Source organism: Lepidochelys kempii, chromosome 2 (assembly GCF_965140285.1).
Source record: "Lepidochelys kempii isolate rLepKem1 chromosome 2, rLepKem1.hap1, whole genome shotgun sequence".
Classification (NCBI taxonomy): Eukaryota; Metazoa; Chordata; order Testudines; family Cheloniidae; genus Lepidochelys; species Lepidochelys kempii.
In genome coordinates this window covers 182896547-182920999 of record NC_136381.1, presented here as the reverse complement: position 1 = coordinate 182920999, position 24453 = coordinate 182896547, and the positions used below count along the sequence as shown (strand labels likewise).

The 24453-nt window shown below is 43.7% G+C and overlaps 1 protein-coding gene across 13 annotated transcripts in view; it reads left to right on the top strand.

Annotated features, from left to right (window-relative positions):
- Positions 1 to 24453, top strand: part of FKBP9 (FKBP prolyl isomerase 9) — a 58240-nt gene that overhangs the window by 4234 nt on the left and 29553 nt on the right. For 3 of the 13 annotated variants that reach the window (XM_073332944.2, XM_073332943.2, XM_078851710.1), the window contains exons 3-8: positions 1993 to 2194; positions 8201 to 8306; positions 18271 to 18432; positions 19179 to 19985; positions 22549 to 22655; positions 22859 to 23772. In XM_073332944.2, coding sequence (XP_073189045.2) covers positions 23525 to 23772 — 248 coding nt within the window. In that variant the 5' untranslated portion in view covers positions 1993 to 2194; positions 8201 to 8306; positions 18271 to 18432; ... (1 more) ...; positions 22549 to 22655; positions 22859 to 23524. Of the gene's footprint in view, positions 1 to 1992; positions 2195 to 8200; positions 8307 to 18243; positions 18433 to 19178; positions 20300 to 21039; positions 21202 to 22548; positions 22656 to 22858; positions 23773 to 24453 lie in introns of those variants that run through there. The other 10 variants (XM_078851704.1, XM_078851706.1, XM_078851703.1 and 7 more) reach the window with 10 other exon arrangements.

Below are 24453 nucleotides of genomic sequence, written 5' to 3'. Positions count from 1 at the left end.
GAATCATATACTGATGTTTTTCCAAAACAGTGACAGAGACCGAGAATGTTTTGAGGATGACATATAAATGCTGAAAGCACTGTCCTCTACAGGACCAGGTTAGACTAATAAAAGTTATCTAAATTACACAGGATGGTAGAATTATGACACCCCTGGGGATAACATAACATCTAGGCAAAATGGTAGTGGGTCAATGCTTGCCATGGAAATAATTTAAAATTTTCTGGTGGTCTGGGTGAAATGAGTTGTTAATTTCAATCCAGTTCCTAGTGGGCAGGTGTGTGCCTCACAAGACCTGTCAATTAATTAGCATCCTTCCCCCCCCAGCCCCCAGTCTCAGAGAAGTCAAAGATGAAAGATTCAGTCTTGCAAGGTTCTGAGCGCTCTGTCCAAACCAGTAAAGCATTTAAGCACATGCTTAACTTTTAGTATGTGAATAGCTCCCTAGGCATTAATTGATTGTCAGTGCTTTGTAAATAAATATTTTTACTTAAGCAAAGATGTTTAATAAAATGTGAAAGGAAAAATACAGTTAATAAATATTAAAGTAAAATAAAAGGAACTTACGTCACTGGTGTCATGAGGAAAGGGGCTCTGAGGCGATCTAATCAAAGCAAACTCCAGAGAATAATAAATTGTTCAGTCACTGCTGTTGTTTATGCTCAATATTATAGTGACAAAGTGACATTTTTCCTATAGACTATTTAGTATTTTTCATTTGAGGATCTCAAAGTGCATTATCAGCATTAATTAACTAAGCCACATAATGCCCTGTGAGGCAGGTATTATTATATTCATTTTACTGATGGATAAATTGAGGCATTGAACAATTAAATGATATGCCCCAGGGAGCATCAGAAATAGAACCAAGTAGCCTTTATTCCCTTAATTAATGACAGGTATTTGTGTAGCCACTTATTCAAAGTGTTCCACAAACTGATTGGAAAGCAGTGTTAATAATGGTCTGAAATTCTAAGACTGTAAAATGTTTTATGAATTTAAGCTGGTACCTCACATTTTCCTATACTTGGCTGGGCTAAGTACACCCTTAATACCTGATCTAAAGTATTCTTTAAGTATTGACTTCAGTGGACATTGGATCAGGTCCTACGTTCAGTCTGGACCAGACAATGAACAAGTTTTTTCTTTTTTTATCACGGGTCCTTGGTTGTATTACCTCTCTTCTAAGGAAGGTTCACAGAAACCATGAGTGGCTGCCTGTAGTGTTCATTTGTTTTGGCAGAGTTTTCCTTGATCTCTAAGAACTCATCTTTGTCATCAGTAGAGTGTTTTACCTGAGAGCCATAGAATTTGTCCTTGTGCTACATCCTTGGATTCTGATGGGTTGTAAATATAAGCACTGATCCTGCAAAGGCCATGGCACTTGCTTAACTTTGTAACCAGCAAGTACTCAGTATGTAAAATCAAGCATATGCGTAAGTCTTTGCAGGATGGGGTATTAGAATGGTTGTTTCTTCAATTTGATTTGAATAGTTTTCTACTCGGTTTGTTCATAGATGTCTTAAACATTTAAACACATTGTTTTGTTTCATCACACTGAAGCGACATTCAGAAATACATAGATGTGAAGAGAGTCTCCCTCCCACAAAAATCTATTTAGAATTTTACATTCATTTTTTTCAGGTTTTCTTTTTATCCTTTGCTGAAAAAGCCCCGGATTCCTCTGGTACTGTGATCATTACACTCACCCAAGGAACTGAGTGTTTTTTCTCCAGTATAAGTAGGGACAATCCAGATATAAGGAACTGTGAAAAACAAGACAACAGAAAATGTGGAAAGATTACTTTTCTTGCTATACATTTTGGAGCCAGATTCTCAGCTACTGTAAATCAGGTAGCTCCATTAGCTTCAACTGATTTACAGTTGTTGAGGATTTGGTCCTTCTGAGCTAATTTCTTTCATTGCTAAATAATGAAACAAACAATTAAGGATTCTTAGTTTTTATGTAATGTTATTGTTGTTTTACCATAGTTGCACACCACCATGGTGCTCCAATTCCTGCTTCACCAAAACACCCTAGAACAAACATTGCAATTGCAACGGCAGCTTGAAAAACCTACAAGAGAAATATTATATTTGTCAGTTGTGGAATGAGGATTGGAAGCTAAAGCCATTAAATAGGAGACTCCACAACCATCTTTACCTGAAAAAAAAAAAGCTGAATTTTTCATCCGTAAGTTATAGAATAAGGGCCAAGGGCTTCATTGAGATTCCAGTAAATTCAGTGCAGAATGCTCCTTTATTTAAATGGGTCTAGAATTGAGCTCAAATCCTGCCTCAAATGTCTGGGTGCAACTCCTATTGAATTTAATGGAAATTGCATGAGCATATCGGAGGCCAAAATTTGTTTGATTGTGTATATGGACTGGGCCAAATTCAGTTGCAAATATAGCTTTGTAATCCCAAAGAAGCTGATAGGATTGTATGGAGATAATTGAGGGTGGAATGTGAGCCTGTGGAATTACACGGTGATGAATCTGTTTACCTGCGTATATTTCTGGCTGGATAGAGTTCTGGACTGGTATCTGACTCAGATTATTATGTGGCAAGTACTAAACACACACATCTAAAACATATTCTAATTTTGTATGCAGTCATTTTGTTTCTATGACTGTCCAGACAAGTACATTATCACCATATCTTTAAAAATTCAGATTAAGGGTTAACTATTCTTGTGGTTACTACGTAGATTTACAAGGTAATCTTTAATTACTATTAGGGCTGTCAAGCGATAAAAAAAATGAATCACGATTAATTGCGCTGTTAATAATAGAATACCATTTATTGAAATATTTTTGGATGTTTTCTACATTTTCAAATATATTGATTTCAATTACAACACCGAATACACAGTGTATATTTATTTTTGATTACAAATATTTGCACTGTAAAAAACAAAAGAAATAGTATTTTTCTATTCACCTAATACAAGTACTGTAGTGCAATCTCTTTATCATGCAAGTTGAACTTACAAATGTAGAATTATGTACAATAAAAACCTGTATTCAAAAATAGAACAATGTAAAACTTTAGAGCCTACAAATCCTTGTTCAGCCAATCACTCAGACAAACAAGTATGTTTACATGTACAGAAGATAATGCTGCCTGCTTCTTGTTTACAATGTCACTTGAAAGTGAGAACAGGCGTTTGCATGGCACTGTTGTAGCCAGCGTTGGAAGATATTTACATGCCAGATGTGCTAAGATTCATATGTCCCTTGATGCTTCAACCACTATTCCAAAGTCCATGCGTCCATGCTGATGATGGGTTCTGCTTGATAACGATCCAAAGCAGTGCGGACCAACACAGATGATGAAAATGAAGATGAGTCAGATACCACCAGCAAAAGGTTGATTCTCTTATTTGGTGGTTTGGGTTCTGTAGTTTCCGCATCAGAGTGTTGCTCTTTTAAGACTTTTGAAAGCATGCTCCACACCACATCCCTCTCAGATTTTGGAAGACACTTCAGATTCTTAAATTTTGGGTCGAGTGCTATAGCTATCTTTAGAAATGTCACATTGATATCTTCTTTGCATTTTGTCAAATTTGCAGTGAAAGTGTTCTTAAAATGAACAACATGTGCTGGCTCATCATTTGAGACTGCTATAACATGAAATATATGGTAGAATGCAGGTAAAACAGAGCAGGAGACATACGATTGTTCCCACAAGGAGTTCAGTCATTAATTTAATTAATATATTCTTTTTTAACGACCATCATCAGCATGGAATTATGTCCTCTGGACGATGGCCAAAGCATGAAGAGGCATTTGAGTGTCTTGTGACGCCAGCTACAACAGTGCCATGCGAACGCCTGTTCTCAATTTCAGGCGACATTGTAAACAAGAAAAGGGCAGCATTATCTCCTGTAAAAATAAACAAACTTGTTTCTCTTAGCGATTGGCTGAACAAAAAGTAGGACTGGGTGGACTTGTGGGCGCTAAAGTTTTACATTGTTTTGTTTGAGTGCAGTTACGTAACAAAAACCCCTACATTTGTAAGTTGCACTTTCATGATAGAGATTGCACTACAGTATTTGCATGAGGTGAATTGAAAAATTCTATTTCTTTTATCATTTTTACAATGCAAATATTTGTAATAAAAATAATATAAAGTGAGCACTGTACACTTTGTATTCTGTGTTGTAATTGAAATCGATATATTTGAAAATGAAGAAAAATATCCAAAAATATTTACTAAATTTCAATTGGTATTCTATTGTTTAACAGTGCGATTAATCGTGATTCATTTTTTAATTGCAATTAATTTTTGAGTTAATTGCGTGAGTTAACTGTGATTAATCGACAGCCCTAATTACTATGTAGTTCCTTAGCATTTTATTAAGCTGTACAAATTATTATACTGATGAGCCCAATTGGTAATACAATGATGACTAGCATTTGCAAATATAAATAAATACAAAAATATAATTTGCTGCTTTGGGGCTCAATCTCCCCTAGATGGATTGCTCCTATATAGGAGAATGGAAACTGCAAATTTCAGCCTAAATAATTTCTGCCATTAAGTGGGGCAATCTGTCCCTTCCCTTTCCTCTCCACCTGTGAAAAAGCCAAGGTGCCACTGCCTAGCTCTGTGAACCCACAAGATCCATGATAGTCTTGCGAATCCATCCAAGGCCTCTCACAATCACAGTGCTGCCCAGCTCCTTCTTGCCACTAATTCCCTGCAACTCCTGGATGGAGTGGCTCCTAATGGAGCCATGATGTCAGCAGCTCCCCTGACTTTAACTGCCACCTAGCTTTGGTGGTAGGGTGTCATACTGTCCATGCATGTTGCTGTAGACTTTGTCCCAGAAGGTCTGGGGAGAGGGGAAAATCCAAACCTGTTCTCTGCACACAGATCTGGATGCCAGGGTGCCCCACAGAAAGGCTTCCTCAGGGTTGGAGTGAAATGATAGACCATATCATGAAAATGTTTCTCAATCTCTCCCTGCTTCCACTAGCCAGATCCATGATCCTGGCTTCCCCCTGCTTGCATAGAGATTTTATTTAGAAGGCATGATAATAGACAAAGACTATGCAACAAGTACTTACAACAGGTATGATTGGATGCTGTTTTGTAAATTCTGTCTTCCAGACTTCTGGTAGTTCATTGCTTGTGTATTCCCCCTCCATCTTCTGTGGAGATTTTGCCTCAGTAGTTATTTAGTACATGTAGTGGTAGTATCAAAGGATCTATTCCAGATCAGAGCCAAAATGTCCAGCTTTTCTCCTTGAGCCACCACAGGCTGAAAAAGCTCTCTGTTTCTGAATCTTTGTTCGTCATTTTAACCAAACTCTGAGGTTCTGAACTACCTAAATAACTGTTGTTTCCATTTTTGTGAGCCTTTCCTTTTAAGATTCTAATTTTTATCATTAAATATAAATTACTATAATCAGTCTAAGTCATTCTGTATAATTATTCAGGAATAGTTGCTAGTCTAAAACTTGTAATATTGTAATTGGTAGGACTATATCTATGTCCATCTCCCTTCCTGTTAATACTAAGTCAAAGATAAGTATTTACTCCCTTTAACTTCAGTGCAAGTTTTACCTCAGTAACGATGTTGAAGATTCCAAAGAACTTCACAAATTCTCGGTATGCAACAGTAGCACTTAAATGCGAATAGCCCATTGCACAACAGTGCAAGGGAGTTGAAATGTTAGCCGAAGATACTTGGGCAACCCCTGCCAATCTCTTATGAAATGTACCAAATGATCATTAGTGTTCATGCTGAGGAGACAAGACCTGAAAAAATGTAGGCTTGCTCACAAAGTTAATGAGAGTTTTTCTATTGTATTCAATGAGGACTGGAGCCAGTTCCATTGTCTGGTAGCCAGTCTTTTACAATTGCAGGAAATTCCTCCTGAGCTTTGGTAATTCTTACATCAGTGATCAATTTAAAAGATCTTTTCTCCTTCCAAAGGGGATTTATAATTATCTGAAAACATACCAGACAGTGGCAATAAAGCACCTCAAGTTTAAGTCATGCCTAATGTGTTGGTTAAATGGGGAAAAATCCAACTTCAGTGCCCGCATCTGTAGTTGGTATGTCCTTAACAAAGTGACAGCATTCTAGTGGAACAATGGGTGATGTGCTTAAAAGAGCACCACTGTCTCTAATGCATCGTAGAAACAGCAGTGGTGCGAATTTATTATCTAAATGGTTTATAGCATTCCTTCCTTGTTCTCCCATCCGTCTACATTAAAGCAGAGAAGATGGGTAATTGTTACAAGGTATCTGTTTGGTTAGTTCCACGTATAAAAGATGTACACATATAATGTTGGTCCAAAAACCTATCTCTAACAAGTTGTCCTTCTTCCTCACTCACAAAGGACTCACTGCCACACCTAGAGTCTCTTTCCAGGAAGTTCTGTTTTCCCTAGATTGGCAAAGTTACCAAAGCCAGTTCCTCAGTCCACCCTACGCTACAGCTCCCAGGGGATTTCCTCTTTACCCCTCAGTCCTTCGTTCTTCATGGCTTCCTGCAGGAATGTTCTGTGCTCTGGTCACAAAGCCCTGGATGCTAGGTCTTCACTCCCTGAAGGCCCCTTTTCCGCCAGCATATTCCCACTGGAACCTTGCAACCCAACAGGACCCGACTACTAGTGTTGGGTTTGGATCAGGTCTGACAACAACGCAGACTCAGCTCTGATCACCACCTCCTGTTCTGGCATCATCATAGGGGCAGCTGTGTGTCTCGCTCCTGCTGGCCACCACTACCTTGGTCCTGTGTGTGCTCTGTGAAGTGAGTGTGCTGGTGAGTCACATCACCTCTCACTCTGCAGCACACACAATGCGGTGGGGCGGCCGGCAGGAACAGGTCATGTAGCTGCCACTGCGCTGACCTCCTGGAGAAGGAGGCAGCCAGAGATGGCCCATGGGCATGGAGCATGGGAAGACCCTGACAGGCCAAGCCCCAAGGATGAGGAAGCAGCACTACACAGGTTCAGGGTTAAGTGTTGGGTTTGGGTTGGGTCTGAAGTGACTCAACATGCTTGGGTCAGGACAGGTTAACTGTGCTCAGGTTGGGTTAGATTTGGGTGCAGCTCAGGAATTAGAATTAGACCTCTAGTTCTCATTGCCAGTCCCTCCCAGAGGACTTCCTGCTGGTCATGATTTCTTGTGGCTCCTGGGCTCTGACTCACTGGATCTCTCTCAGCAGGCAATTGAGATTTTCCCAGGGGACTCTGGCACTCAGGAACTTCTTGCTTCTGACCCGTCTCCCTATTCCCTGGGCCATGTCTGCTCTCTTTGCCCCTTTCCTGACTGATTCTCTGGCCTGAGTCACCCAGGCTTCCCTTCTCTTATAGCCCAACTGCAGGGTTGGCAATGTCTCAAGAAAAACTAGTTTAGGACATCTGTTTTAAACCAGGAAACTGGGAAAAATAATTGCATCAGTGTCCAGTAAATTCAGCAAGCATAGAACGAATCTCTTCAAACTTTGGATCAGTCCATTCAAAACTGAGGAATAGGCTGAGTCTATCCACAACATCCAAGTTGGTATTTTGCTACAGAATGTTGCATGGCCAAATGGACCTGGACTGTAGTCTGCAACTCTGCACGCTTCTGATTGGTCAGCGCTTCAAGCCTACAACTCTGCCTTGTTGTTGTTTTTATATAATCAAATGGTTTCAACTTTTATTTATATTATTATGAAAACTGAAACCTGTCATGACACATATAACTTCCATTGAGGAAAATACCAAACCAAAATGTAGACAGACATTTTGATGTTCAGTATTATGTATTAGTATTATGCCCACCTCAGTTTTACTTTTTATTTGTACAACCCAAATTAATATACAACTCTCCTGCCTTACGTAACCATAATTTAAATATGTAACTAAAACTAAGTGTAATGCGGCATGCATTAATAAAACAGTTTTTAAAATAGAAAATGTCTTAAACTGGGATTAACTAGTTTTTCTGAGGATGGTAAAAACCACCTCTTGTAAATATCATGCTGTCCCTCCCCAACTGGGGTTCAGTTGACCAGGCATGAGTCAATTCACCCAGCTCCCTCTTTAAGGGACACTGTCCAAATCTAACACCTCTTAAGCATTACGTTAATGTACTTGCAATATGTCAGGTTACAGCAGCTGTTTCCAATGTAGTGAAAAACAAATACACTGAAACTCACAGTTCTGTTGTTCTCTTTTTCTTTCTGTCTTATAGGAAGAAAATTCTGAATGTCGAGAGCCGCAGAGCAAGGTGATGAAGAAACTTCTTCACTGACAAAAGCAAATCTGTTACTGAGTTGACCAGGAAGTCTTATGATTAAGTAAGGAACACATATGTCATTGGTGTTGAAATTTTTTTTTACACAAAGTGCATATAGAGAACATATCTCAAGGGAAGGCTGAAAGCCATTTGCTTTTATTTGCCGTTTGACAATTTCATCATGAACTACAGCTTAGAATCATAGAATATTAGGGTCGGAAGGGACCTCAGGAGGTCATCTAGTCCAACCCCCTGCTCAAAGCAGGACCAATCCCCAACTAAATCATCCCAGCTAGGGTTTTGTCAAGCCTGACCTTAAAAACTTCAAAGGAAGGAGATTCCACCACCTCCCTAGGTAACCCATCCCAGTGCTTCACCACCCTCCCAGTGAAAAAGTTTTTCCTAATATCCAACCTAAACCTCTCCCACTGCAACTTGAGACCACTACTCCTCGTTCTGTCATCTGCTACCACTGAGAACAGTCTAGATCCGTCCTCTTGGGAACCCCTTTTCAGGTAGTTGAAAGCAGCTATCAAATCTCCCCTCATTCTTCTCTTCCGCAGACTAAACAATCCCAGTTCCCTCAACCTCTCCTCATAAGTCATGTGTTCCAGTCCCCTAATCATTTTTGTTGCCCTCCGCTGGACTCTTTCCAATTTTTCCACATCCTTCTTATAGTGCGGGGCCCAAAACTGGATACTGTACTCCAGATGAGGCCTCACGAATGTCGAATAGAGTGGAACGATCACGTCCCTCGATCTGCTGGCAATGCCCCTACTTATACAGCCCAAAATGCCATTGACCTTTGTCATAAATATAAAGGGAAGGGTAACCACCTTTCTGTATACAGTGCTATAAAATCCCTCCTGGCCAGAGGCAACATCCTGTTACCTGTAAAGGGTTAAGAAGCTCAGCTGACCTGGCTGGCACCAGACCCAAAGGACCAATAAGGGGACAAGATACTTTCAAATCTTGGGAGGGTGGGGGGGAGGCTTTTGTTCGTGCTCTTTGTTTATGTAGTTGTTCTCTCTTGGGACTGAGAGAGGCCAGACAGAAATCCATCTTCTCCAACCCATCCCAATCCAAGTCTCCAATATTGCAACCAGTATAGGTAAGCCAGGCAAGGTGCATTAGTTTATCTTTTGTTTTATGTGAATTTTCCCTGTGTTAAGAGGGAGGTTTATTCCTGTTTTCTGTAACTTTAAGGTTTTGCACAGAGGGGGATCCTCTGTGTTCTGAATCTGAATACCCTGTAAAGCATTTTCCATCCTGATTTTACAGAGATGATTTTTACCTTTCTTTTTAAATAAAGATAAAATAAATAAAATCCTTCTTTTAAGAAAAAAAAAGAAAGGTAAAAATCATCTCTGTAAAATCAGGATGGAAAATGGTTTAGGATGGGTTGGAGAAGATGGATTTCTGTCTGGCCTCTCTCAGTCCCAAGAGAGAACAATTGCGTAAACAAAGAGCACAAACAAAAGCCTCCCCCAAGTTTTGAAAGTATCTTGTCCCCTTATTGGTACTTTGGGTCAGGTGCCAGCCAGGTTAGCTGAGCTTCTTAACCCTTTACAGGTAACAGGATGTTGCCTCTGGCCAGGAGGGATTTTATAGCACTGTATACAGAAAGGTGGTTACCCTTCCTTTTATATTTATGACAGCCTTCTTGGCAACAAGGGCACACTGTTGACTCATATCTAGCTTCTTGTCTACTGTAACCCCTAGGTCCTTTTCTGCAGAACTGCTGCCTAGCCATTCAGTCCCTAGTCTGTAGCGGTGCATGGGATTCTTCCGTCCTTAGTGCAGGACTCTGCACTTGTTCTTGTTGAACCTCATCAGATTTCTTTTGGCCTAATCCTCTAATTTGTCTAGGTCCCTCTGTATCCTATCCCTACCCTCCAGCGTATCTGCCTCTCCTCCCAGTTTAGTGTCATCTGCAAACTTGTTGAGGGTGGGCAAAGTTTTTGGCCTGAGGGCCACATCTGGGTATAAAAATTGTATGGCGGGCCATGAATGCTCACAAAATTGGGGGTTAGGGTGAGGGAGGGGGTGAGGGCTCCAACTGGGGGTGCGGCCAGAAATGACGAGTTCAGGGTGTCAGAGGGGGCTGGGAGGGAGTGAGGGGGTGTTAGGGCTCTGGCTGGGTGTGTGGGCTCTGGGGTGGGGATGAGGGATTTGGGGTGCAGGAGGTGCTCTGAGCTGGGACCGAGGGGTTCAGAGGACGGGAGGGGCTGGGGCGCAGTGGGGGTTGAGGGCTCTGGCTGGAGGTGCAGGCTTCACGCAGTGCTTACCTCCCAGAAGCAGTGGCATTTTCCTCCACCGGCTCCACGTGGAGGCGCGGCCATGCAGCTCTGCATGATGCCCCATCTGCAGGCGCCACCACCGCAGCTGCCAGAAGCAGCAGCATGCCTGCCTACGGCTCCTACACAGAGGTGTGGCCCCGGCCATGTGGCTCTGTGCACTGCCCCATCTGCAGGCACTGCCCCTGCAGCTCCTATTGGCTACGGTTCCTGGCCAATGGGAGCTGCAGGGGGCGGCGCTTGGGGGGGGAGTGGCGCGCGGAGAGCCCCCTGGCTGCCCCTACAAGTAGAGCTGGAGCGGGGACATGCCGCTGCTTCTGGGAGCTGTGTGGCAAGCCCCAGACCCTGCTCCCCGGCTGGAGCGCTTGAGCAGGGCAAACCCCTGACCCTGCTCCCTGGCGGGGGTGAGAGGACCAGATTAAAATGTCTGAAGGGCTGGATGTGGCCCGTGGCCTGTACTTTGCCCACCCCTGCCTTAGAATGTTTATTTGTAATTCCTCTCACATGAACATCAATAACGTAATATCTGTCAGTTCCACAGTATCTTTCACCCTAAAGGATTCCAATGCACTTTACAAACAGAACTGGGTTATAGCTGACACTTGCTCACCTCTCAAATCAGAGAAGGGCATAAGGAGTTTTTGATTTGGCTTTCCCCACAACATGGCTCTGATACACTCTGGTCCCAAGCCAGTAAAGTAATTCAGCTGGTGTAGTTCTCACGTGGCACTGGTGCGAGCTGCAAGTGCTCAGCACCTCTAAAAATCAGGCCACTTTTATGCTGAAACCCAACAGGAGTCTAACTTTAAGCACACACAGAAAATCTGACCCTAAAGCTGTTGTTCATCCTTTGTAAGGAAGCTGCTCTATAGATAAACACTGCTTTGCTGAGCAAGCAGAAATACAGAAACACTCAGAAGATCCTATGCTTTTGTTTCCTGAATATGACAGTTTGGGAGGATTAAACAGCAATCCCCAGTACAAATCGGTCACAAGACTTGCTGTATATGTATGTAATATCAGGATCTGCAATGACTACTGAAAATTTTAAATAATTTGTAATAACAAATTATGCAGGCAAAAACTTTCATACCTTAAATGCTTAATGCTTACTAGCCCTGATAGATGACTCCAGTGATGCCAAGATATTGTTTAGCATTATTTTATAATAAATTTATACACAGTGGGCCAGATTGTGAATGATGTTTGTATGAAAGCTCAGAGGGGGAGAAGAATGTTTGCAAAAAGTCCTCCCTCCCCACATGCCTGTGAAAGATTCACTTACAGTTATTATTCTTGCATTCCAAGAAGTGATTTGACTCTCCTCACTGATCCCCCTTGGGAACAGACAGAATCTCAGGCCAGGTCTACAGTACCACTTACTTTGGTATAACTTACGTCACTCAAGGGTGTGAATAAGCCACTCCCACCCCAAGCGACATAGGTTACACCAACCTAAGCACTGGTGTGAACAGCACTATGTTGATGGGAGAGCTTTTTCCATGGACATAGCTACTGCCTCTCGCGGAGGTGATTTATTATGCCAAATGGAGAACGCTCTCCCATTGGCTTAGAGCATCTTCACAGATGTGCTACAGCAGTGCAGCTGCATCGGTGAAGCGAGTCAGATGTAGACTAACTTTCAGAGGAGTCAGGGAAGAGCATAGGAGGTGGAGCTAGGGGTGCTGCTGCACCCCTTGGCTTGAAGTTGTTTTCATCATATTCAGGGTTTAGTTTGGTTCAATGGCTTTCAGCACCCTCACTATACAAGTTGTTCCAGCACCCCTGGGGAAAAGGAGGGCCCGTAGCTTCCATCCATGGAAAAAGTTGGTTGTACTTGGGGGAGCAGACATTGATGGAAAAGCTTGCATGGTTCCCTCATGCACTAGGCCAGTGGTTCTCAACCCGTGGCCTGCAAGCTGCTTGCGGCCCAATCAGCACACAGCTACGGCAAATGTGACATCCTCAGGGAAATACAGGTAGTACACATATTGTGTGGATGCGGCCCACATAATACATAGAGAGCTGCATATGTGGCCCACAATGGTAAATAGGTTGATAACCACTGCACTAGGCTATTTGGGAAGGAATTGTACCACCATCAGAACAGCGGCTGTAATGCGTGTCAGTAGTCAAATGCCACAGTTTGACCTAATGTGAGTCAAGTTTTCACAAAAGTGAAAAAAGGAGAAGGATGTTTGCTCCGGTGAAACTAGAAGATAATTTAGCCTAGTGAGTAATCAGCTGACCTACTAGTACAGTATTATTTGTTAGTTTGCAATAATGCCCACTATCTGCTAGGGCTAGATGCAGTGTAAACACAAAAGAAAGCATGGTCCCTGCCCAAAGAGCTTATACTGTAAGCCTGATGTTTGGTTTCACATTGGAATTTCTATCCAATAAATGATCATAAAATCATATTTAATACTTAAAATCACTATTAGTACTTTGCACCTCTATAGCTCCTTTAATCAGAAAATCGCAAAGTACTTTACAAACATTCTAAAGAAAGAAATTAATGTTGAGTATAATTTTTTTCTTTCCTTTCCCCTTTAAATTCAGTTCAGAACTGACAAAAACATAAACTAAGAACTGTTCCTCAGAGTGCCTGTAGAAAAAAAGCAAGAAGAGTTTTAAAGATGAGTAGTATTTGAGATCTGTGCAGGAGACAAATAATTTGAGTCTCTTCCCACAAGTCATTTATTTGCCAAAGATTATCACAAATATCATCTTTCTGCACATTACATTGGGTGATTAGGATATTTACAGATTTTTCATCTGGCATTTATATCAGTTCAGAGGAAGTCATGTTTCTCATTGCTCTCTCTTTTTTTTTTTTTATGTACCTTACAAATATCTGTTATACCTCTTATGTAGGAATTCCTTATCTAAATTTGCCTGTCACAGTTTATACTTATATATAGCATGCCAAGCTTGACATATCTTTTCTAAGAACAAAGGACTGCTTATGTTCTGCCAGGTCTGTAGATTACAGAGCATTCTGAAGACATTAAAAGTTCAGCCAGTGTTTTACTGTCTCCGCCACATTACCCACATAGCATACACTGCACACAAACTTCAGGCATCAGGGGAATTGCCAGTCTTGCAATCTTTGCTATATGATGGGTTATTAAGAACCACTGGTGGTTGAATGCTGGACAAATCCACATGCTATGCAGCAGAATATCTCATAGATTCATCCCCCATCTTGCTGGTGTCAAACTCTCCTATACTTATCCATGTGATGCGTTACAGGCATTTTCATTTACACTAGGGTTACCATCTTATTATAGTCTTGTAGTTCATTTCAAGCATATCCAAAAACACAGAACATTATCTCAAGTAACACAAGAATGATATCTTTTCATACTTCAGACTCAAGTTGGGCATTTAGTTCCCTTTCCCATGCTAGCATAAATGATTCTTCATGCTGAGAAGATTCATCAACACAACACAACACCATCTGTAGTTTCCCTGAAGGTTTCCAAACTCAGTTTGTGTAAGTAGCATCTGGAGAGATTTTCAGAGGAGCAAATGTCAGTTAGCTGTCTTAACTTCTTGCCATGTGCCCTTTTGAAAATCTCCTGTGAACTCAAATGGTAACACTGCTCTCTGGTACATAATTTGTGACAGTGGATTGAGTAACAAAACATCTGTAACTATGAGAAGGGTAAATTATTTGTCTGTTTTACTTTCTTTCTTACCTGTTCCAAGGAGAGAACGCTTGCCTCTCAAAACAATCAGGGGCAGTGTATCAGCCCTTTGAGCTCCATTTTGGTCCCCTGCCTATTATATTTGAAAATCAAAACCATATCATGGTGGATGTGCCATATCATGGTGGATGGGCTTAGGTTAGCTTGAGCTTTACATGGAATGCAAAACCGTGGCTGGGATGTGATGGAATTTCCGCATGTTTTTGGGCATTCTTTTCATGTAACAACTTTAATTCTTCTACCCCTCTTACTCCTCATTCCATGTCTATCCACTGGCATTCCTGAAAGACCGTTCTCCAGTAGAGAATGCCCTCTAGCTGTGCGGTGTTTTGAAGTCTGGGAATGACAATCCTCCCGTTAGGACAGGTTTCTGTAGTAACTTCAGGGCAGGTCTGTGCTCACCTTCCTGCCCAAAGGAAATTAGTCATCATTGTGGTTTTCAGGTTGGTGAAGAATATGGAAGGCATTACCCGGAATAGTGGCAGGAAAGCCAGTTAATTTGCAATGCATTTGTTCTTCCTAACCAGCATATAATTAGGGGTTTCTAAATGTTTTCCCTTTGAGAAACTAGTTAAATGGGTAAGAATAATTTCCCTTACAAAGATACTTGACACTTTCTATTCTGGTCTAGTCCCTTTATGCTGCCTGAGCAGCACTGAGGTGTCAGAAAGCAGCCAGATCTGTCCAGCTGAGAAATCCATTGATGTAGGGAGATGCCACTCCCTCTATTTGGCCTTAGCACAGGGCATGCCAGATGTGGGGAGGAATTGCATTGGGGCATGGTTGAAGCATGTTGCTGACTATGCTTAGCTGACACATTGTCCTGTAGGGACCAATGCCAGCTAGTGTAAGTTACAGCAGTTTCCAGGCTTCCTTAATGTACACCATTGCACAGACCCTCCCTGAGAATCTGGGAGCAGTAACCATTTTCCTGTCCACCTTCCTATCTGCTGCAGTGAACAGAACCTGGGTCTTAGGCCTTGTCTACCTCACCAACGGTATAAATTTTAAATGTAGACCAGGCCTTAGAGTGAATCAGCCATATTATGTAACATACTGGATGTCTGGCATAAGAAATATCCCAACAGTTTAACCTCATTCAGTGTCTACTGGAAAGATGAGATGGATAGAGCCCTGCAAATCCCTGAATATCCATGGACCATTTTTGTGGATCATGGATCAGATGCAGATACAAATTTTGTATCTAGAGTCCTGCAAATCTGCAGATATCCTCTTTATGTCTGCGGATTATTTTTATGGATTGGCTGTGGATACAAATTTTGTATCCATGCAGGGCTCTAGAGATGGAGTAAATACAGAATTTTAAATCACCCAAAATCAGAAGAGAGAGGACTGGAGACTTTTTTTTATTGCATATTCCCAGGCACTACTAAATAGTGGTGAGTGTGCAATAATCCTTTTGCCTAAGTCTAACTAACTTGAACATCATGGCTTCAAACGTTCAATTCAAAGTTAAAGATTATTGCATTCCGTTATGAAGAGAGTGAAAGAAAAAAAGATAGGCACAGAATTGAGCAGGTGTGAAGCAAATACTAGGGCCCTGATGCTGAAAGGCATTTAGGATCCTAATTTCCACTGCAAGTGTGTTTCTGTTGGAAATTAAGAGCCTAAACACCTTTGAGTATCTGGGCCAAAGGAGGGACAAAAATTCTAATTAAAAAAAATACAATGGCCAAGATTTGTGGGTATGCAGATCCTTTTGACTTCACCACTGCTAGCACAATAGGGTCTACAACCTGATTACCCCCTTTGGGTGCTACTGCACAACAAATAATATCTGATGCATATTTTCTCTTTCTTTGGTATTTTTCCTTATCTTAATAGATCATCTCTTTTTGTAAAGGATTTTTAATTGATGATGATTGTCATATTTTGTAATCCTGATTTTATGCTTTGTGATTGGTCCCATTTTTGGTTGCTGAGTTTGGTTTGCGACTTCAGCAATCTGCCAGTGAGATGTGGTGGTGTTGCTGGTGAGGTTGATACCACACACTGGATGGGATTGTTGTTGCAAGCAGGTTGTGATTTGTGACCACAAATATGGCAATATTCAAACAGCTGCCCCGTGCTCTTTATCGATTAGACCCTAACAACGGCCATACTGGGTCAGACCAATGGTGTATCTAGCTCATTATCCTGTCCTTTGACAGTGTCCAATGGCAGGTGCTTCAGAGGAAATAAATAGAACAGAGTGTCAATCCCAGCACCTGGCAGTCAGTGGCTCAGGGACATCCAGTGAATTGGGTTGGGTTCCTGACCATGAACTTTTCTAATTCTTTTTTGAACCCAGTTATAATTTTGGCCTTCACAACATCCCCTGGCAAAGAGTTCAACAGGTTGACTGTGCGTTGTGTGAAGAAGTACTTCCTTTTGTTTTAAACCTGCTGCTTATTCATTTCATTGGTTGACCCCTGGTTCTTGTGAAGGGGTGTGATGGGGCAGCTGCCCCACACAGGTAGACGGAGGGTTAAAGCAGTCCTCAGGGAGGCTGTGCAAAACCCAACCAGTGGGAGGAGGGCTTGTAGAGAGCCAATCAGGAGAAGATTTGTTGGAGCTAGTCAGGGCCAGGGAGGGCCCTATAAGAAGGGCTGCTCAACAGAGCAGTCAGTCTCTCCCTGGAGTGCAAGATAGAAGGACTGGCTGCCTTAGAGGAGTACCTTAGGTAGAGCAGTGCTGGGCAGGGTCAGGGGAGCAATAGGGAGCTCCAGCCTGAGGATTGCTAGACTGAGGCCCCTGATACAAAGGGCTGGGAAGGTGCTAGGGCTACGGGGAAGTGGCCAAGGGATATAGGTGGTAGGAGTTGGAGGAGTGGCAGTACGTGGCCGCTGGCTATAGGGTCCTTGGTTTGGGACCCAGAGTAGCTTCCTTTCCTCCCACTTGCCACAGGTGACCAGTATTCGGACTGCAGTTTATACCTTGAGGTGAGGGGCTAGACCGAAGGCTGCAGTAGGCCATAGTGACAAGTGGATGGACCGCTAGTTCCCCCAATGGGGGGAGAAAGTGGAGTGGGGCACAGCCGGAGGTGTGTGCCCAGTGTTATACCAATAAAATAAAAACCAGCAGGATCTTATTAAAGGGGAAAAGGCAAAATGCCACATTTATTGTGAATACAGAAAGAATCATAGTAAGCAGTTAGTTATGGCTATAACGTTCCATTCAGTTTCATATTTATTCACACATTCTTTCATACACACACACACAGAGGTTCTGCAAGGTTGTTATCATAGTTACCAGCCTTAGAGTTGCTTATGCTGAGCCACTGGCCAGGTGGCCTGGACATAAGGAGGGAGCAGGGCCTTGTCAGATGCTCATCTGATGCTCCTGGAAGTTGGTTTGCAGAATCAGACCCCAAAGTTCTCACTTTCTAGTGTCCATTTTTATAGGAATTTATTCCTATGCCAGTCTATGGGAATTGATTCATCATGCTGTTGCTGAAACAATCAGCAGATGGCACATTCCTGATGGCTCTGTGCTGCCAGATGTTATCTTGTTCTTTGGTTCTCTCATCCTTGAGGCTGTTGGGTGGATTCCAGTCTGCCCTCCGGGGGTCCTCTGGTTGTTTCCACACAACGCCTTCTTCAGCCGATGGACACGGGATTCTTAGGCTGGCACCTCCCTGATCATTCAGTTATTATCCATACCAACCATCCATCCACATACATCCTCTATCTCTATTTTAATCACAAATGTTAACAAAGTGAGATAAATACAACAAAAGGGCGGGGAGTCTCTGTGTGCTGTTGCTACAAAGTATCGCTTTGAGTCTCTCTGTGTGTGACTAGTTGTTACAAAGTATTGCTTTGAGAACAGACTCTGTTTTAGGATGTACTAACACAATTAGCAGCTTGCAAGTTTCACACGGAGAGGGAGAGAAACAGTAAAAATAAGAGATCAAGAGACCTCTTAATTAGTGATACCCTGGAATTTAAACTATGGGGAATCAAACTCATTTGTGATTTTAATACAGAACTTCTTTAATATGATCCAACACCAGAAGAGAACGCCACGGTCCAGGGAGTGACGCGGGTCTTAGAGGTGGAGCAGAAGTGACGGCGGTGAGATACCACTAGAGGAAGGCGCACCGGCAACCAAGAGCTAATTCCCAGCACGGCCAGCAGGAGGTGCCAAGGTGGTGAGTCCCGCCCTGTCACAAGGGGTAAATAACACTTCCTATTCACTTTCTACACCATTCATGACTGTATGGATCTCTATCATATCCCCCTTTAATCATCTCTTTTCCAAGCTGACCAGTCCCAGTCTTTTTAATCTCTCCTCATATGGAAGCTGTTCCATACCCCAGTCATGTTTTCCCTTCTCTTTGCCTTTTCCAATTCTGATACATCTTTTTTGAGACGGAGTGACCAGAACTGCACAGTTTTCCAGAACTGTACGTACCATGGATTTATATAGTGGCATTATTATATTTACTGTCTTATTATCTCATGGTTCCCAGTGTTGTAAGCTTTTTTTGACTGCCACTGCACATTGAACAGATGTTTTCAGAGAACTATCCACAGTGACTCCAAGATCTCTTTCTTGAGTGATAACTAGTTTAGACCCCATCATTTTGTATGGATAGTTGGGATTATGTTTTCCAATGTGCATTACTTCTGCATTTATCAACTTTTCATTTCATCTGCTATTTAGTTGACCCGTCAACCCAGTTTTGTGAGGTCCCTTTGTAACCCTTCATAGTCTGCTTTGGACTTAACTATCTTGAGTAATTTGTTATTGTCTGCAAACTTTGCCTCCTTACTGTTTACTCCTTTTTCCAGATCATTTATGAATATGTTGAACAGCACTGGTCCCAGTACAGATCCTGGGGAGACCCCGCTATTTATCTTTCTCCATTGTGAAAACTGACCATTTATTCCTACCCTTTGTTTCTTGTCTTTTAACCAGTTACTGATCGAGGAGAGGACCTTCCCTCTTATTCCAGGACTGCTTAGTTTGGTGAGGGACCTTGTCAAAGGCTTTCTGAAAGTCCACGTACACTATAACCACTGGATCATCCTTGTCCACATGGTTGTTGACCCCCTTAAAGAATTCTAATAGATTGGTGAGGCATGATTTCTCTTTACAAAAGCTATGTTGACTCTTCCCCAACGAATGGTGTTCATCTATGTGTCTGATAATTCTGTTGTGTATTATAGTTTTAACCAATTTTCCTGATACTGAAGTTAGGCTTACTGGCCTGTGATTGCCAGGATTGCCTCTGGAGCCTTTTTAAAAAAATCAGCGTTAAATTAGCTATCCTCCAGTCATCTGGTACTGAGGCTGATTTAAGTGATACATAGTATAGTTAGTAGTTCTGCAATTTCATATTTGAGATTTTTCAGAATTCTTGCATGAATACCATTTGGTTTTGGGGACTTACTCTGTTTAATTTAGCAATTTATTTCAAAATCTCCTCTATTGACACTTCAGTCGAGGACAGTTTCTCAGGTTTGATTGATTGGCAGCTCTTGTTTCCGAGCACTATGTCAATACCCTCAAAAATGTTGTACAGTTGTGCAGTATCTTTAAAGCATTTAATGTTTGTTTCACTTCTGTAGCTGAAATGATGGTGTTAACCCAGTACAGGGTATTACCAAAAGGAGATAAGGATTTAACCACAACGTCCCCCTCCACACACATACACACTACAGATCCATTCGCCCTCCCGTATCTGTCACCAGGGGTGATCAACACTTTAAGAATACTAGGAAGGTAGGTATAAAGTACAAACAGGTATTTATTAAACAGAACCCCACAACCAACAACAAACAAGTATAAACATATAACAAAAGCACTCAGCTGTTAACCCCACAGATTGGCTTGAAGCCAACGACCTCAAAATAACACAGGTAGGTATAAAAATAAATCAGGACGATCAATACATCACCATATCTGATGCTCCTACGGAACAAGGACTACACACAGGTTTGGGAGCATGACAAAACCACAGGGAACGCCAGGAGACAAGTACACAGGAACAACGCATGGGACCAGGAACGACAACACGACGGGATCAGGAACAATGGGTAAACAGATGTTCTTTTATTGACTCATAGTCTTGGCTAGGACACAATAGGCACTGGGCTGCCACTGGGGCGGACAGCCCTGTGCGCACAATCCTTATATAGAGTCTTATCTCTGGGCAGATTACATAGGTCAGTGGTTTTCCATTTTTTTTTCTGGGGACCCAGTTGAAGAAAATTGTTGATGGCCGCAACCCAATGGAGCTGGGGATGAGGGGTTTGGGGTGTGGAAGGGGCTCAGAGCTGGGGCAGAGGATTGGGTTGAGGGCTGTGGGGTGGGGCCATGAATGAGGTGTTCAGAGTGTGAGAAGGGGCTCTGGGCTGGGGGTTGGGGTGCGGAAGGGGGTCAGGGCTCTGGGATGGGGCCGCGGATGAGAAGTTTGGGGTGCAAGAGGGGCTCTGGGTTTGGGGGAAGCTCAGGGCTGGGGCATGGGTTGGAGTGCGGGAGGGGGTCAGGGCTCTGGGCTGGGGGTGTAGGCACTGGGGGGGTTAGGGATGAGGGGTTTGGGGTGCAGGAAGGGGTTCCAGGTTTTGGGGGGGGATCAGGGCTGGGGCAGGGGATTGGGGCACAGGGTTGGGGCGCAGACTTACCTCCGGCGGCTCCCGGTCAGCAGTGCAGCCAAGGTGCAGAGGCAGGCTTCCTGCCTGTCCTGGCATTGTGGACTGCGCTGCACCCATGAAATGGCCAGCAGCAGGTCCAGCTCCTAGGCGGAGGCGTACAAGCAACTCTGTGCAGCTCTCACCTGCAGGCATTGCCCCTCCCCCCCAGCTCCCATTGGCTGGGAACTGGCCAATGGGAGTGTGGAGCCAGTGCTCGGGACAGCGTGCGGAGCCCTGTGGCCCCCCCGCCGAGAAGCCGGACCCACTGCTGGCCACTTCCAGGACACAGCACAGTGTCGGAGCAGGTAGGCATTAGCCTGCCTTAGCTGGGCAGCACCGTCAACGGGACTTTCAACATCACGGTTGGCAGTGCTGACCAGAGCTGCTAGGATCCCTGGGTGCTGAGAAAGCTGACCCAGGGCCTTACATGCCATGACCTAGTAGTGGGTCGCGACCCAAACTTTGAAAACACTGATCACATGACACTGTTCCATCTTGAACAGAAAGGGCGCCAAGTGGCAAACAAGAAGGGGTAACAATATAGAGGGCAAACTACAACTCAGGCAAAACAAAATGGTGAATTGGAAAATTGACCTTACAGTGGAGTCAGTGGGAGTTTTGGGTGCACAAAGAATGAGGATTTGGGCCCATAGACCCTGATTCTACAATTTACAATGCACATGGACAGTCTTCTGCCTGTGCACCAAGCCCCACTGATTTGCATGGGTCTCTGCTTTGGCACAAGTTTAAGTTGCAGGACTAGGCCTTGGTCCTACCGTAACGATCAATAATGAAACGTATGATCAGTGAACACCAAATAAAGTGAGCTGTAGCTCACAAAAGCTTATGCTCAAATAAATTGGTTAGTCTCTAAGGTGCCACAAGTACTCCTTTTCTTTTTACCAAATAAGTAGCATTGAAAAGTGATACTGTACCTCAAGTAGGTACCTATTCTAGCCAGAAAGCTCATGTTAGAAATTGATGGTTAGTCAAGTAAAAGGGATTATCTGCCTTGCTTTCTCTTTGTGTGTGTGTGTGGAATAATAGGTCTATCAACGTTTTCTGCAGACAAAGGCCCCAATTCTGCAAACACAAATGAACATGTTCAACTTTACCAATATGAGTCATTCCATTGACTACCAACAATGCATAAAGTTAAGCATGTGCATAAGTGTTTGCAGAATCAGAGTGTAAAGTAAATAAGCAAGTGTTTACTCCTTCTCATAACACAAGAACTAGGGGTCACCAAATGAAATTAATAGGCAGCAGGTTTAAAACAAACAAAAGGAAGTATTTCTTCACACAATGCACAATGTCTGTGGAACTCTTTGCCAGAGGATGTTGTGAAGGCCAGGACAATAACAGGGTTAAAGAAAGAACTAGATAAATTAATGGAAGATAGGCCCTTCAATGGCTATTAGCCAGGATGGGCAGGGATGGTGTCCCTAGCCTCTGTTTGCCAGATGCTGGAAATGGGTGACACCTGGCATTGGCCACTATTGGAAGACAGGATACTGGGCTAGGTGGATCTTTGGTCTGACCCAGTATGTCTGTTATGTTCTTATATCTGGCCTTAATTCTGATTCCAGCTTTGACACATACTGCTATGGCCTTTGTCAAATCATTTAATCTCTCTACCTCAATCTCCACAGCTGTTTAAAACACTGGGGACTGTAACATTTACCGAGCTCAAAGGAATGTTCCAAGGATTAGCTAGTGTTTGCAATGGAATCTGAAGTTGAAAAGCAGTATTCAAGCGGTAAGTTACTATGAAAAATATTGCAGTGTACTTTTGGGGGTCAGTTTAAGTGAAAATATTATTTAATAATTTTTGTTTTTTTAAGAAAAGGAGTACTTGTGGCACCTTAGAGACTAATTGGTCTCTAAGGTGCCACAAGTACTCCTTTTCTTTTTGCGAATACAGACTAACATGGCTGTTACTCTGAAACCTGTTTTTTTAAGGATGCAAGAACTAAATATGCATGAATACATTTGTAAAGAAATGGAGACAAATGAAGGTTGTGATCACTTGTTCAACATAGTAGTTAAAAGTGTACGTTGGAGGAATTAAACCAAACCAAACCCTTGATCTAAAGCCTGAAAGAAGCAAAGGCACATGAGGTGGGGAGAGCAACACTCCACTGAACTCAGAATCAACGCCACGTAGCACCATGTGCACCCAGCCTTTCCTTGTGAAGGGTTCTGGGGATGTGCTGTGATGCCTCTTCTCCCTCCCTCCCTTTCCCCCTGGACTTTGAGGCCTGGATTCTGGCCTGTTTTCAGGAGAGCAGAGAAACTTAGGAACCATATGTAACAAAAAGAACTTGGGCGGGAGCGAGGCGCCTAGTACAGAACCCAGCTACCCAGTAGCAACAGCAGCGGTGCACCGACCACTCCGCCCGGGCACCCCCCTCAACCCCCCTCGGCTGCTGTCTCCTCCCTCTTGGAGGTAGGAGGCTGGGATTTTTTTTTTTTTTTTTCATCCACCACGTTTGCAAATTTTACAGCAGCCGTAGGAGAGGCCGCACGGCGCTTGGAGGCCGGGAATCGCTCGCAGGGCCCCTCGGATTCACCCCCCCCCCCCCCCCACACACTCTCTCCGTCCTCCCTTCTCTCCCCTCTTGCTGCATGGCGGGCTTGGGGATGCTGCCGAGGCGGCGCCGCTGCTGCTCGCTGCTGCTGCCCGCCCTGCTGGTGAGCTGGGTGGCGTGCCAGGCTCCGCCGGTGCCGGCCGGGGAACAGCCCTGGGACGGGCAGGATGTGCACATCGAGTGCAGCTTTGTGCCGGAGCAGTGCGCGCGCACGGTGCGCAGCGGGGACTTCGTGCGCTACCACTATCTCGGCACCTTCCCCGACGGCAGCAAGTTCGATTCCAGGTACCGCCTGGGGCTGCCGGGACAGGAGCCTGGGGTGGGGGCCGCAGGGAGAAGGGGCTGCCCACGGGGCGTTTGGGGTGTGGGAGGTCAGCAGTAGATGGGGCGGGGTCCGGGAGGGGAGTGGCCCTTAGGCGTTTTCAGAGGGGGCTGGGGTGGGTTATGCTGGGGGTGCTAGCGGTTGGGGAGGGGGGCTGGGTTGTTTTGGGGGTGCGGGGAGATATGTGGGGGAAGGAGATCAGGTGGGTTGTATTTTTTTTGTGTGGGGTTGAAGTGGGGCCCTTGAGACCCCAGGAATTCCCGGACCGAAACAAACCCAATGTCCATCTAGTCCAGTATCCTGTCTCTGGCAGTGGCTGGTATCAGATGCTTTGGAGAGAGGTGCAAGAAGCAATCCCCATAGTGGGCAATTATGGAATAAGCGCCCTCTAAGAGTTTCTCTTTCTCGCTGCCTGAAGAAGTGGGTTTTTTTAATCCACAAAAGCTTATGCCCAAATAAATCTATTAGTCTTCAAGGTGCCACCGGCCTCCTCATTGTTCTCTCAGCTTGGTCAGGTTTATGCTCTGAAGAGTGAGGGTTTCTATCCCGTATAACATACTTTTTTTCTCTCTCTGATAAAAGGTAGGTGTTCGGCGAGCTCTAGGGAGAGTGCGGGGGTTTTGGAGAAGGTGGTTTCCAGATGG